Here is a 14,999-nt window from a genome sequence, read left to right as displayed (position 1 = left end):
GCGCAAGGTCCTGCATCTGAGCTGGGGCAATGCCAAGCACAAATACAGGCTGGGTGGAGAAAGGATTAGGAGCAGCCCTGTGGAGAAGGACCTTGGGGCGGTGGTTGACAAGAAGCTCTACATGAGCCAGCACTGTGCGCTTGCAGCCCAGAAAGCCAGCCGTATCCCGGCTGCATCAAAAGCAGCGTGGCCAGCAGGGCTGGGGAGGCGACTGTCCTCCTCTGCTCTGCTCTCGTGAGACCCCACCTGGAGCACTGCCTTCTGCTCTGGGGCCCCCAGCACAAGAAGGACGTGGACGTATTAGAACAAGTCCAGAGGAGGGCCATGAGGATGCTCAGAGGGCTGGAGCAGCTCTCCTATGGAGAGAGGCTGAGGGAGTTGGGGTTGTTCAGCCTGGAGAAGAGAAGGCTCTGGGCAGACCGCATAGCAGAGGGTGGATTTTCATTAGATATAAGGAAGCTATTCCTTACTCTGAGGGTGGTGAGGCACTGGAACGAGTTGCCCAGAGAAGCTGTGGATGCCCCATCCCTGGAAGTGTTCAAGGCCAGGCTGGATGGGGCTTTGAGCTACCTGGTCTGGTGGGAGGTGTCCCTGCCCACGGCAGGGGGGTGGGAATTAGATGTTCTTTAAGGTCCCTTCCAACCCAAACCATTCCATTATTCTATGAAGGATATGATATATAAAAATTTCTAGGGATATACAGCAACCACGCTCTGTTCTTGTCATGTTCTTTTAAGAGTCTGATTTTTTTAACATGGGGTTTTAAATAGTGATGCAGATATTTTTCAAGTGCATGATTCAGATCACAAATGTTTAATTGATTTGTCTTTTTTTAATTGAGGTTGTTATCTGAATTATATTTGATTCCTTATCTGCCCTAGTATCTTAAAATATATCAAAGGCGAGGAATTAACTTACTATGCTGACAGAAATTCTGTTGTTTCATTAATGATGAAATCCTCCAGTATACTGGTGAAATGCATCTGTGAAGTTATTACAAGATGCTAGAGGGATGTACACTTGTGAATAATAAAACTAGACTGAGTGAAAAACTGCAAAAGTACAGAGTAGAGAGGATAGTTTTGCGTTGGTACAGATGGCCTAGCGATGCTTATTCTTCATCTGTACTTTTATATATTTTCTATCACCTGAAAAGGAATGATTTTACTTTTGACTGTACCTATCATTCCTTAACGGGAATTTTAGGTTAGCATGTATCAATTGCTCCCTACTGTAATCCTTTCTTGCATTTTAAAGTAGATTTCTAACCTGAAAAGGGACTCAGTAAAAAGGAAAGGGCATTAATTTGGAGTTGCCCGTTATTTTGGACATTAGCAGCTTTGCACAGAAAATTAAATGAAATTATCTATGGAAAAATGTTTTATGTATGTTCAGTATTGATTCACTGTGGTAGGATGGATTACTTTCAACTCATGCAATAACAGATGTCAGCATTGTGCATTATAGAGTCAGCAGTCAGTTATGTTAACTTGAAAAGGAGAAAGCATTTGGGTTGTATAGGTATAGGGATTAGACCATAACTTTTTATGTGATTGTGCGCAAGGGAGAGTAGAATTTGGCTTCCCCCTCCTGAGCAGTAAAAGTTAATTGGAAGAAAATATAGGGAAAACCTGTTTTAGTTATTAGCATCTCATGATTAAGTTGCTTGGAGATTATTTTTATGTGATAAAGACTATTTCTTGATCTTTTTTGAATGAAATTCGCATGAAAATAATTTTCTCCCAAGCTGGGGAGTTATTTTATGTTTGGAATGTTAACACTTGTTCCTTTAATACTTGCTTTCTTGAGTATATAATAGCTAAATTAGAAATGCAAAACATCCGGAAAAAGAAATTTACATAATAAATTAAAATAGTAATACCCTCTTCAAGAATGTCTCGATGAAGACCTTAAATAGAAGGGGAAGACAAGGTTATCAGCAGGCTGATGGAAAAATGCTGTCATTGTTCTTTACCTTTCTTTTAAAGGGCTTGAGTTTCATACCAGGAAGTATAGTTTAGAAGAAATTGTTATTTGGCAATAACTGAAACGCATACAACTGCTAGTAAGAGTACCCTTAAGATGTACTGTTTCTTTATCCTGTTTCTAGTATTACATTAGAGCCAAAGTTGTGACTTGCACAGGCTGTCAGCGTTTTATACGGAATGCACAATACACACTGACAGCGAGAAGAAGGATAAGAAACTCCTTTTGCATGCTAGCCTTTCAGGAATTTGTGGCAATTCTATATGACGACATTAAATATATATTGATCATTCTACTTAATTCTTTTTCTCTTTTCAACAGGGAGAAAAGGAACCTGCCATTTACTCCTATCCTGGCATCTGTTAATCGCCTTGTTTGTTACCATCTAGGAACAGTAGCAAAGGGGTCTTTCATTATCACATTAGTGAAGATACCACGAATGATTCTTATGTATATCCATACACAACTCAAAGGAAAAGTAAGAGAAACAGATTCCATTTTCTTACTGAAACTCAAGGCCTGATGTGTTTACAGATAATTTAGTTAAACCTGGAGGGAGGTCTTTGGAAGTCTCAGTTTGGAATATTTGGTCTTTCAAAGGCCGTAGAACTGAGAGTAACTGCTGGAGTTACTGAGTATCAGTTACTGAAACACAAAGGAATATTGTTTTCTTGTTTTTCATGGTATGTCTTTTTGCCCCCCGCATTTTATGCTTTCCTAGGAAAATGCTTGTGCTCGCTGTATGCTTAAAGCTTGCATCTGCTGCCTTTGGTGTCTAGAAAAGTGCCTGACCTACTTAAATCAGGTAAGATTTCCAATATTCAAAAAAAGATAAAATATGTGATTTCTAGAGTGTAATCTGAGGCTGACACACAATGTATTGTACTTTGTAACTGACCCAAGGGATGGTACTTAAGTTTTGTTTCCATTACTGAAATTAAAATGCAAGTCATTGCATTAGTCTTTGTTCAAAGGTGAAAAAAGGTGAAAAACAGCCAGTATTCATCTTTGAGAACATTGTATCTCAACTTTAGATGAGATCTCAACAGATTTGATTAGTGGTTGGAGACAATCCCCCTTATGTCTGTTCTTCCAAGCTACATCTGATTTTCAAAATATGTTTTCTGTGACAAGGGAGCGAACCTTTTCCAGGTGTAATATTTCATGTTCACAGGACTGAAAAACAGTATGTAACATCAAATTGTCATTGTCATCTACAAAGTGGAGGAAGAGCTGCAAGTTGCAACACACAGGCTGGTCAGGCCATCTCATCAAAGACATTCATCATTTGGCCTGTGGTTCCACCTCTTAAATACATCTCTAACTCCCTTTTACTGTTCCATACCCCGCCCCCCACACACACACCCCCGCCTCCAGAAATAGAGAAAATAAAATCATAAGGAAACAACGGTGTAATCCTTGAAAATTGTCCTGGATAATTTTGAGTGCAGTCTGTTGAATTATCTGGAAATTATCTTGGTGGACTTGTATGACTCTCAAACTCTTATATTTCCAGAATTTTTTCTAACAATTTAATTGCTGTAGTGATGCCACTACTCACCTCCTGCAGAGAAACTGCAAATTCTGTTTAATTAGTTTTTATTGGAATAAACTTGTTAATGCATAAATCATGAGCAAGGGAGGAAAAGAATGGTAATTCTCTGCTTCATATAGTCTTCTGTCAGCTGGTACATACTGATTGTTTCAACAACTCTCATGGGAATCTTTACTCTTTAACATCATATGACGTGCCTTTTTCACAAGCCATGCCTGCCTTACTCCCCCCTCCCTACTCTTCCCCCTTTAAACCCCTCTCCCCGCCTCCCTCTGAAACATCTGATCATTCCAAATTTTCTCTTTTTTTTTTCTTTTTCCCCCAGAATGCATACACAGCCACAGCTATCAACAGCACCAACTTCTGCACCTCAGCAAAGGATGCCTTTGTTATTCTAGTGGAGAATGCTTTGCGAGTGGCTGCCATAAACACTGTTGGGGATTTTATGTTGTTTCTGGGAAAGGTACGTATGCTGTATACAGTTATGGCTTTCCATGGCAGCAAGCTTTCCTTAGCAACAACTTGCACCCCCAGATACAAAATGCCTTTGAACTCTTGTTTCTTAGCATGACTTTATCACATCTAGCTGCATCTTATAAGGAAGGTACTGTGCAGCATGAGGGTGGTTAAACAAATGATCCACTTAGATCAAGTAGAACTCATCAAGATCAAGTAGAACTCATCAGAAAGGAATGGCTGAGGATGACGACACTTTTTGCATTAATTTATTTTAGGGAGTCAAGAGAAGTGTGACCAGAATTGCTGAGCTTTTGATTGGTTTTGTGGTTAAAAACTTAAAATTTTAAGGAAAGAAGACATTTCCTCAGAATTCAGCTCTCTAGATTTTTATTGAAATTTGACAGTTTATTGATGACCATTTTTGTCAAAATTGCACTGGAAGGTAGTATGGAAGCCTGCAATGAGGAACTGTCAGCTTAACTTACTAAGTTTCTTTTACTCTGAGGATTAAGTTACTTTTACGCTGGAATTAAAATAGACTAGAATAATTGCTGTGGTCAGCTGTTTGTCTCTCCAGGAAATGATAGAGACCTACTTTATGGAAATTTAATCCAGTGAATTATTGTTAACCTTTTAAGGATTTTGTGCCATTGTTTACTAAAATACTTAATACCTATCCACTTAAATCACCTGTGCTTAAGCATTTGGACATTAATTGAACTGAACTGTCCTCCTTATTACATTATTCTATTTAGTCAGAGTACAGTGGACTGAACTTTTAATCCAGTAATTAAATCAACAAGATGTGAGGAGAAGTAAATACATAATGAAGATACAGATGCTCTAGAGATCATGAAATGCATAATGCAGTTTTATGGAGGAATCTGAAATGTGTTAGGGAACATCTCCTTGAAAGGATGTCTCTCAAATTATTGGAGAAATGCACAGGAGACAGAAACATTAAAATGAACAGTGCAGCATATCAAAAATGGTATCATCTAAACAGTGCTAGGCTGCCAACATATCTTCTCTACAATCCAAGCCAGTGTTTTCATACTACAATAAAGCTGACCTATTTTACAATTTGATGTTTCTCTGCGGTTCATAATAAAAGGTTTAGAAATGTTCAAAATGTTGAGTGGCTACAACTGTTGTTTTGTTTTGTTATCCCTAAAGACCAAACTGGTACCCAGTGAAATATCTGTTAGGGCCTCACACGTAGTGTAGTTCAATTAAAACAGATATGATGTGCCTTACCTGAATTACAATAATCTCTTATTTTATTCATTTCTAGTCTGACCTATAATCTAATCTACTCTGACCATTTCTAATTCTGATATACTTTCCTTATATGGAGACAAGACAATGATAAAACAAGCTTGAAAGATGTTTTGGCTGAATTGTTTCCTCCAGCAAAATGAAACACATGGCCACCAAGTCCCACACTCCCAAAACAAATAAACCAAAACCAAATGCAATTGCACATTAATTGTTTGGTAATATCTGGTTGTATTTTTTTTATATATATACAATTGACAGGGTAAAGTTATTTTTTTAGGAGTATTCTGTAACATTGTGAATTGTGACAGCAAGATATAATTGTCTCTGAGAAATACCGTTCATATTGACATATGCATTTGAAACTATTCTGACTTGCACTTGCTGGTCCAACAGATAAAACATCATTCCTACTCAGGGATGTGAGGAATCAAGGCTGTAAAGATGTCATTAGCACTGGCATCTGCAACCCCTAGTTTTAGGATTGGTAGAGCAAGGAGCACATAGGTTGAAACAAACAATCAGAAGGCTTCTACCGTTAGAATTCTCTTATTCGTATGTTTTCTTCTTCAGGTCCTGATTGTCTGCAGTACAGGTTTGGCTGGGATTATGTTGCTGAATTACCAACGAGATTACACTGTCTGGGTGTTGCCTCTCATCATTGTCTGCCTCTTTGCGTTCCTGGTTGCTCACTGCTTCCTTTCCATTTACGAAATGGTTGTTGATGTCCTTTTCTTATGTTTTGCCATCGATACAAAATACAATGATGGAAGCCCTGGGAGGGAATTCTACATGGATAAAGTTCTCATGGTGAGTTTCCATTGCACTCTAAGAATATGGTTCCATAGGATCAATTTATTGAGAGTGGGGTGAATGCACTAGCTGAGTATAAAATTTATTTATTTTTAAAATTTGGATTACCACACTGTCTTACTCATGACTCGATCAGCCAAGAGTGGTGTGGTAAGCATTAGATTAGTGATGCATCCCCGCTGCTATTGACTTCTACTTGCTGACAGCTCAATGAGCATTCCTCATACAGAGTCATACTCCTGGGTGTCATTTCTTGTAAAGGATGCAGTGCAGAACAGAAGGAAGAAAACAATGGGTAAAGGTTTGCTTCTTGTTCTTTCCTGAAAAGGACTTCTCCAGAGATGTGGAAGAGAACAAATGTCAGAATATTCCACCCCACACAGAGCTAGTGACTATGTTGAAGAAGCAATCAGAAATTGCTTCTCAGTCTCTCATGCACAAAAGCAACAGGTTTTTCATTCTGTGCTTGAGCCTTGATACTATGTCAAGGCCCTGTGCACAATTTATTTTTAATTTGTTTGTTCCATCTTATTACCAGTTCACTCTAACTGTACACCAAGATGTAAAAATTGTGTTCCTCTGACCATTCAGTTTGTTACTGACGGTCATTTCTTGATAATGTTTTTCCATTTTAAGTGGCAGCCACAGAATATGTCCCTGTAAAATGCACCCCCAGATGTAGGCTCATGAAAGAGTCTTGTGACTTCTTAGCGAATTTTTCCTTCCTTTTTTTTCTTTTGAATACTTGTTGGAAAAGTGTGCCAAGAATTTAACTTTACATTTTGGTAAAACACTACAGAACCTAGAGTATATAATGAAAATGCTAGCAGTTGACTTGCTTTTTAGCAAAATGTTGTCTCAGAAGTAAATCATAGAAGCCTTGCAGGCTTCTTTAATCAACAGCAGGTATCACAAAACATTAGCAGCTAAAGTATACTGATATTTGTTACAAAATGCCTCTTACCTTGAAGAGAAGAGAAAAGATTGAAAGGGGAATTATTACCTTTGTTAGTCTTTGAATAGGTAATTTTGGGGGAAAATTGAAGAATTTGCATTCAGGGAGATCAACAAGACCTTGCAAGTAATTATCTTCAAGTTCTGTTTAATGGTTCTAACATTACACACAGTTCACAGGATAGGGTGTAATAACTGGTGTCTCTGTTTTTGTGATAGTCACCCTCCTACATTCCTTCCCGATAAAGGAGAGCTTAGTGGTCAATATGTAACTTACAACAGCACACAACGACAGGTACCTGTCTGGCTTCCAGTTCTTCAGAATTAGATGATGGAGACCCTTGTGGCTATCTGGCAGGCTCTTTTGATATATCATGGGCAAGTTTGAACAAGAGGAATGGGAGAAGCAAGTTTCATTGACATTTTGAGCAGTTACATCTTTGAAGTTTTGTATCTGGATTAGATGCTTGGAGCCTGCCCTAAGAAAGTACTTTTCACATTATTGCTGTTTTTCAGGAGTTTGTGGAGAATAGTAGGAAATCTATGAAGGAAGCTGGCCGGGGAGGTGGAGCTGAGGGCAGAGAGCTAAAACCAATGGTAGGTGCAGATGAGGAGGTGGCGATCCTCCAAGAGTTTCACTTTTACTTCTTCTCCCTCTTTGTCTTTACTGACTGCACTTCTTCAGGAGAAGTTTTTGTTCTCTGTATCACTCAAGATGTTCTGCTTTTTCTGTTTGTGAGCTTGCCTATCACCTGGATGGCAGAGTTTTTGTCACAGCTGAGACCATCTCCTGTAAAAGTAAGATGAAAGGAACTGTGTCATATGAAACAAATGCAGTATCATTTCATCAGGATTAGTAGTGCATGCTATGTGGTATACAGACAGTCCCAACTGCTGAGTACTCTCAAAATAAGATGATGATGGAATTCATTACACTATTCTGACTTCAATCCTCTTTTCAGTCCGGAATTAAACAATTTTTGTTTATCTTACATACACTGTAAGAGCCTGAAGAATACTACTGAGCACATCCATTGTTGCAAAGTAGGACCAGGCATTTAAAGCTCTCACCAAATTATTTTATACAGTGCCAAGGGATTGTATACAGTGATTCCTTTCAACCTGCTCAAATGACATTTCTCCCAGTTGTTTGTTTTATTGCCAACTACTTATGTTGCTTGTCTCTTGTGTGCTCTTTCCATCTCACACTGTCAAATATGCAGACAGTGAACAATGCATCATTTATGCTTCTGCAGCCTGTCTTACTTATGATGTGCCTGTTAGGAAGGCATTGCATGTCTGAGTAGTCTGGAATACGGAACAGCCTTACGTGGTACAAGTAACAGATAGGTGATGGGTTTGGAAAGTGGAGAACTGAGAGCATATGATGGAGAGCCAGGCTGGGCAAAGTATGACTTGTCATCATGCAATATGACTTTGTGAGTTACAGTCTTCTTCCATCGTTACTTTCTCAGAATATCTGGGGCCTGACTCAGTTCCTTATTTGTTAATGTAACGGAATCCGAATAAGTGTATGATAACAGTAAGAATTTTTTGAATGATGTATGTGAAGCCATGTTGCATGAGCACTTTTTGACGTGGCTGGAATGAGTTCCTGCTGTAGAACTGATAGATGTGTAGCTTTGTGTGTTTTGCTATTTCATTATAGCATACCAGTTTCTAGATTTGCTTATGCCCAAATGCTGCCATGTTTATACATTTAAAAAACTAATTTTGTGCTCATTTAATGTTTTCTTCAGGGAGTAATTCTAGCTGTTCAAACAGACACTTACGTTGGGATTTTCAGAGTGGCCTAAACACTATAAAAATAAAGCTACCATTAAAATGGTTGAAAATTGGGTTTGCAAACCCTCTAGTCATATGCACAAAAAATCTCCATCCAAAATTTAATGTTAATCTCTTAATTCAAAATACTGGTTTACATTAAGTGGTTTTCTACTTATGTTCTCCTCAGTGCTAGCATAGACCACTAGTCAGACTTGTACTTGAGTAACTAAAGCATGGATACTAAAACCTATAATCACCCCCTTGTAAAAAGACAAACCAAGTACTTGCAAGTCAAGCATCTTTTTGTTCTTTTAGAAACTTGACTCTAGGCACTTGAGTCTGGCAATGACAAGAAGTCCTCCTAGGACTGCTGGGGAAGATGCTGAGCACTTGGGACTCAGCCTGAGTGTCCTGTGCTGAATTACTCCCAGTTCTGCTGCTCATTTGATAGTCTTGTTTGGAACTGACTGGGCCTTGTTTTCTCAAGAAGTCTTCCATTTTGGGGTGTTAAACTCCAGCTGAATAGGTTCTGAAGTATTAGGGCCTCGCTTACTGACAAGGGCTGCACACAGCATAGGTAGTAGCAATTACTGCTTCTGTGAAATTTATAATGCTTTGCCCAAAGGCATTCAGATTCATCTGGATTAAGATCATTAACAAGTCTATTCTAATAGTAGCACCTGTAGTCGCCAAATTGGGTGTCTCAAAATTAGCTTAATTTTTCTTCAAAAAAAAAAAAAATAAAGTCCTTACTGTTTTGCCTCTGTCCCTTGAAATGGATATTTTGTAGGTATGACAATTAGTTCTATAAAAGTCAAGTGCCCTAAATGCATTTCTATTTTAGATAGGTATTAATAGCAGAGATGAGGAAACATTTTGGACCTTCTGTCTCCAAAGAGACTGTCAAGGCACAAGAAGAAAACCTTTTCACACTTCTTTCTTTATGGTTTCCAGTGACCTCTTTGACTCAGTTTCTCCTTGTCCTTTGGCATTTGTCTAAGACTATACTGTATGACTTTGTTTTCTAGGCCTCTGGAGCAAGTTCATCTTGAAACTAGCCAGCCATATTGGAACCCATTGACATTCCAAAACAAAATATATATATACATATATACATACATATATATATATATATATAAAATAAACAGCCAAAATCAGAGAAAAGGAACAGGGATTTAATACTTTTTTTAACAATTATTTTTGTGAAACATGTACTCTTTTCATACGGGTGGCTTTTACAAGCAGCTTTATCATTGTTCCATTTTTTAAAAATTATTCATTGAAGTCATGGAAATGTTGATTCTTATCTGCTTGATATTTTACAATCTGGAGGAAGTATTGTAAAGATAATCTGAAATGATGATTGCGTTTAGGGACAGATTTCCCATGACACAGCTAATCTGCTGAGTGTTTTATTTGTTTAATTTGTTTAAATTTGCATTAAATTTAGGACAGCCACATGTGAGGAAAACCTTCAAATCAAGACAAGTCTTAAATTTAGGTTTTTAAAAGGTAGTTTCAGTGTGAGTTAATTCAGTTCTAACTGGTTTGTAAGCAGTCATTTTATTTCATAGCCCTGGTAGGGCACAGTTTTGTTTGTCAGTATCAGATATCACAATAACCAACTCCTCAGGTATTCAGGTGTGTGGGAGCCCTTGCATCTCCTATTCAACAGAAACTATAAAATGGGGAATAATAATTTTTATATGCAATCTACTTCCTGTTTTACCTTACTTACCCTCTTACCCATTCTCCCCTATCCTCCCGTTGAGTTCAGTAGCCTCCTTCAAACTTCAGCAGTGCTCCTTTAAGGGTATGGATTCTTCATATGAGCAATTCAAATAACAGATTATTAAAGCTCAGTCTTAGCCATACTCATGATTATTTCATGACTAGATATAAAGATGCTGAGGATGGGAAAAGAAATGAACTGTCTTACTGTACAAAAAAGTACTGTATGTTTCATTTCATTTAATGTCAGGGAGGTCTGGGATGTGGAAGGGACCATTCCTTGCCTGTTTTTTCATCCATATTTCTATGTACTTTAGCAGGTGGTTATAACAGAAAAGGTCAGAGAAACATTTCTTTGGAAGTGTAACTGCCAGGATAGTTATCTAAAGTCATCAAATAATGATAAGAGAACGTGTTTTTTGTTTTGTTTTTGTTTTAAAAAGAAAGATTATTATGATTCTGAGATATTTGCATTTTTTCAGTCTGGAAGTTCACCAGATATGAATGCTACTATTGAATTGTTCAGCATATTGTAATGGTAAATGCTTAGAAGTGTATTGCTAAGAATTCATGATCTGTCAATGCTATATACTCCTTTTGTTACAATTTTTTTAAGAAAACTATTTTTGTTAATGTAAAGTTAATATTTCAGAGCAGAATTTTTAAACTTATTGCACTAAATATAAGCTCTGTACAAATAAGTAATGCCTCAATGGTTTGATCACTCCATTCAAGAAAATCTTTCGAAAGATAAAAGTCCTTCTGTAGAAGCTCTACAATGGAGTGGAGGGGTATGTCTAGGTAAAGAAATGCACAACTCATATTATTGTGGTTTAATAAGTAAGCAGTTCTCTGTGCTTCCTTTCAGAGGATCAGACTTTTAAATTGCTGCTGAGGGTTTAAAAAGGTAGAGTATCGTGTAACTAATCAGTGCTCTTACCTTTTAGCAATAGTGGAATATTTCACTTTTGCTTCTGTAAGTCATTTGATTCTTAGATTTGTTTAGTTTTCTTTCAGTAAGCCAATTAATAAAAAGATTTACTGTTTTCATATCACAGAAACCAAACTGTATGAGAAGTAAGAAAATAAAAGTACATTTAGAAATGCTGTCTGGGGGGGAGGCAGGGAGACAGAATTATCCAGTCTTGCAAGCATTAGACACTTGTTTATCTGAACCATATCAGTAACTCCACCGACATCAGGAGGGCTCTCTTACGTAGGGAAATTGTAAGTTGTACATCTGTGCATATGTGTATGTTAACTGGACTAGAACTTCAACCTAGGATTCAAACTGGAGCACTGTCGAGGCCTCTAAATGTGAGCTAGAGGTCAGGCTATCTAGAAGAAGCAGTTGCACTGAACACTGATATTCGTGTAGATCAGTGGGGTTTAGCAACAAAAATTTTAAAACTGGCTCAGATGAGTCCTAGAAACTGGATTCCAAGGCTAAGAGACTTATCACATACGCAGTTGCTTCCAGAGAAACTGTAATTTCTGTCTTGTTTGGAAATTATTGGAGGTGCTTTGATCGAAGCCTTGGATTCTACTCATTTTGACAACAAATACCTGCCGTGACAAGTTCTGCAAGTTTGTGCTCTCTGCTCACTCGAAGTGGGAGCTTTTCTCTGCAATCACAACTAGGACTGCAATTGGAAACAAATTTTGTATTTTTGTATGACTTGACTGTGCACCATTTTTATAGCAGTTTATCCTGTTTTAAAAATAAATTTGTTTTATTTACATGGTGTTTAAAAGGTACAGGCAACACTTTTCTATGGGTAGCTGTAATGTTTAAGTGACAAATCTATATCACTACAGAGTTCTTAATAAAATCATATGCACCATTCTTGAGTGTGTATCCGGCATGCAGAGCTTTTCAGTCATGCCAAAATGCATTCCATCCACATGCAGCCTTTCCCGTGGCCCTTTAAAGCTTTTGAATGTTCTTTGAAGTTCATTTGCAGCCAGACTACAAGCTGCCCTCTTCCAGTGCGGTCTTGTGCAAGGAGATAAGTAAAAGACTGGAGTCTAAAGAGACAATTTTCAGGACAAATTTAGCCTCTGCTTTCCTCCCCTAGTGGAGGTAGCGGAGAACATTTGACATGTAAATCCCTAGTTGGCAGTAGAGTTGCTGGGGACTGCCAATTGTGATGGATTAAATATTCTTTTTGCCAGCTGGTTATCAAGGCCAGTATATGGACTGCTTTTTGGGAAGCAGTCTAGACCAACTAGTGTGGTGCTGCACTGGGAATAACACTGCAGGAGGAGCAGATGAGGCAGCTGAGATACAGAAATCATCTCCTTGGAAAGTCCACTGAATCAAACAGTGCTTGAGGACTGGTGCTTCAGGCTGGACAATCTGGGTTTAAAAACCAAGCCAATATGATTACTGGTTCCCAGCATTTGTTTTTTGCAGCCAGTCTGTACCATAGCCTCTGATCAGCTAGGCTTCAAAGGAAAAAAGCATGCCATTCTTTTTAATTGTTTATTTTTTCACGTTATATTACCTTCCTTTTTGTTTTTGGAAGCTAAGCAACATGTTATTGCTTCTTTCAGCCCTAGAGAATATTTGTTCTTTTAGCTCTCATTTCTGTATTGCTCTTTCAGCAAAGGAGTGCCAAGCGGTCAAGTGTCAGCTCCCCTTGTCCCACCGATCTTAGCACATGCCTTCTCACCTTCCCAAGGCAATGATTCAGGATATCACCTGGACCGAATGGGAGGGGGTGTAGGTGCAGAGCTGAAGTTCTGAGATGGTTTTGGTTTTTTTTTGTGTGCGTGTGATACCACTCCATCACGATGCTTGCTGTGATTAGGAGTGCAACCCATCATTTCTACGATGTCGGTGCTGCTCCGCAGCTAGACAAAGCATGTGGTATGGCCAGTTTAGATCTGCATCTTCAGCCTTCCATTAGCTTACGTTCACGCTCCCAGCTGCCAAAAACAGGATTGGATTTTATACGTGGCCTTAGCTTGGCATGGTAACCCAAGGACTTTCTGCGTTAGGAAAGCATGTCCTAGAAGGGACAACCTGAAGTGGAAAACCAAGTACATGTTGTGGTGGGTTGACCCTGGCTGGCAGGTAAGCCCCTACTCAGTCCCTTGCTCCCTCCCTCCCAGGAGGACTGGGGAGAGAATCAAAAGGGCAAAAGCAAGAAAACTGTTGTGGGTTGTGGTAAAGACAGCTCGTTAAATTAAAGGAAAAAAATCAAGAGAAGAAAGACAACACCAACCAAGTGATGCAAAGGCCATCACGCACCACCTCCCACCAGCAGACCGATGCCCAGCCACTCTCTGAGCAATGGCTACTCTGGAAAACTATCTCCCTCACTCCAGTTTTATTGCTGAGCACGGTGTTACGTGGTACGGGGGAGGTTTCTGTGGCTTCTTCGGGCCAGCCGTCCTGGCTGTGTCCTCTCCCAGCCTCTTGCCTGCTTTGTGGGGAGGGCAGGGGGGGAAACGAGAAGGCCTTGTCCCTGTGTGAGCACTGCTCAGCAATGGGTAAGGCACCAGCGTGTTTTGGTCACGGATCTAAAACACAGCACCGAGCGGGCTCCTGTGAAGACAGTTATCTCCATCCCAGCCAGACCCAGTGCACAGGTCCACTTACCCAGTAGTTAATCCAAGACTCACTTTCCACGTTTCTGTACAGCACCTTCTCAGGGTGGTTACTTCTTTCTGAAAGGGCTTTTTTCAGAGTAGGCGATTAGCCTGCTCCACAGTGCTCCCTTTTAGGGAGGGAGCAGGGTATGCTGACTCTTACTCTTTCAGCACAAAATGGGGATGTAAAGCAGAAATGAGCCCTGTCTGTATCAGCGTTCTGGCAACTGAGCAGCCAGCGCTGGAGACAACATATTTAATGTGCCCTCAGGGCCTGCACTTTAGTGGTTTGCTCTGAGTAGTTATGATGTATTCTATGAATGTATGTTACAGAGTCAGAATAAAATGCATGTAGCAGACATATACTCATCATCATCATCCAGTGATCATTTGGTTCTGAATGCGTATTACATGCTGTATTGAACATAGCATAGTCATTTTAAGAAACACTAGAGATTAAAAGTAGATACCTTACAGTGCACATCCCGGTTTTGTAAATCATGGCTTTGCCTGTGCAGATACTGTTTACTAAATCTAAACAGCTCAAGTCCATTGTTTCTTGAACAGCTTGCGTGTCCCATTATCACTACAGAAATCCTATTTCATCTTTGTGGGAAAAAAATCCAACAACTCCTTCCCAAAGGAGGAAACTCCTTCCCCTCTGTGGGAGAAAAAAACAAAAAACACCACTGTTTCACAAAACAAAACCCAACAGACTTACCTGAAGCATTTCTTGCACTCAGCTTGTTTGTTGGGATGATGGAAGTTTACTCTAAATATTTAATTTTTCAGTGCTCTTCCAACTATTTCACCTCTGCTGTTATTTCCATCACATTGC

General features: G+C 39.1%; 1 protein-coding gene across 3 annotated transcripts in view; it reads left to right on the top strand.

Moving 5' to 3' along the window:
• The window catches only part of SLC44A1 (solute carrier family 44 member 1), a 65,741-nt gene extending 50,966 nt beyond the window's left edge, over positions 1 to 14,775 (top strand). Inside the window, exons 11-16 of one of the 3 annotated variants that reach the window (XM_040541062.1) lie at positions 2,308 to 2,464; positions 2,708 to 2,791; positions 3,867 to 4,004; positions 5,852 to 6,088; positions 7,562 to 7,642; positions 9,862 to 14,775. In XM_040541062.1, the coding sequence (XP_040396996.1) occupies positions 2,308 to 2,464; positions 2,708 to 2,791; positions 3,867 to 4,004; positions 5,852 to 6,088; positions 7,562 to 7,642; positions 9,862 to 9,885 (721 nt within the window). In that variant the 3' untranslated portion in view covers positions 9,886 to 14,775. Of the gene's footprint in view, positions 1 to 2,307; positions 2,465 to 2,707; positions 2,792 to 3,866; positions 4,005 to 5,851; positions 6,089 to 7,561; positions 9,816 to 9,861 lie in introns of those variants that run through there. The other 2 variants (XM_040541060.1, XM_040541061.1) reach the window with 2 other exon arrangements.
• The last annotated feature ends 224 nt before the right edge of the window (positions 14,776 to 14,999 follow it).

The sequence above is a fragment of the Cygnus olor genome, chromosome Z (genome assembly GCF_009769625.2).
Source record: "Cygnus olor isolate bCygOlo1 chromosome Z, bCygOlo1.pri.v2, whole genome shotgun sequence".
NCBI classification, from domain to species: domain Eukaryota; kingdom Metazoa; phylum Chordata; class Aves; order Anseriformes; family Anatidae; genus Cygnus; species Cygnus olor.
This window is presented reverse-complemented; position numbering and strand designations above follow the sequence as displayed.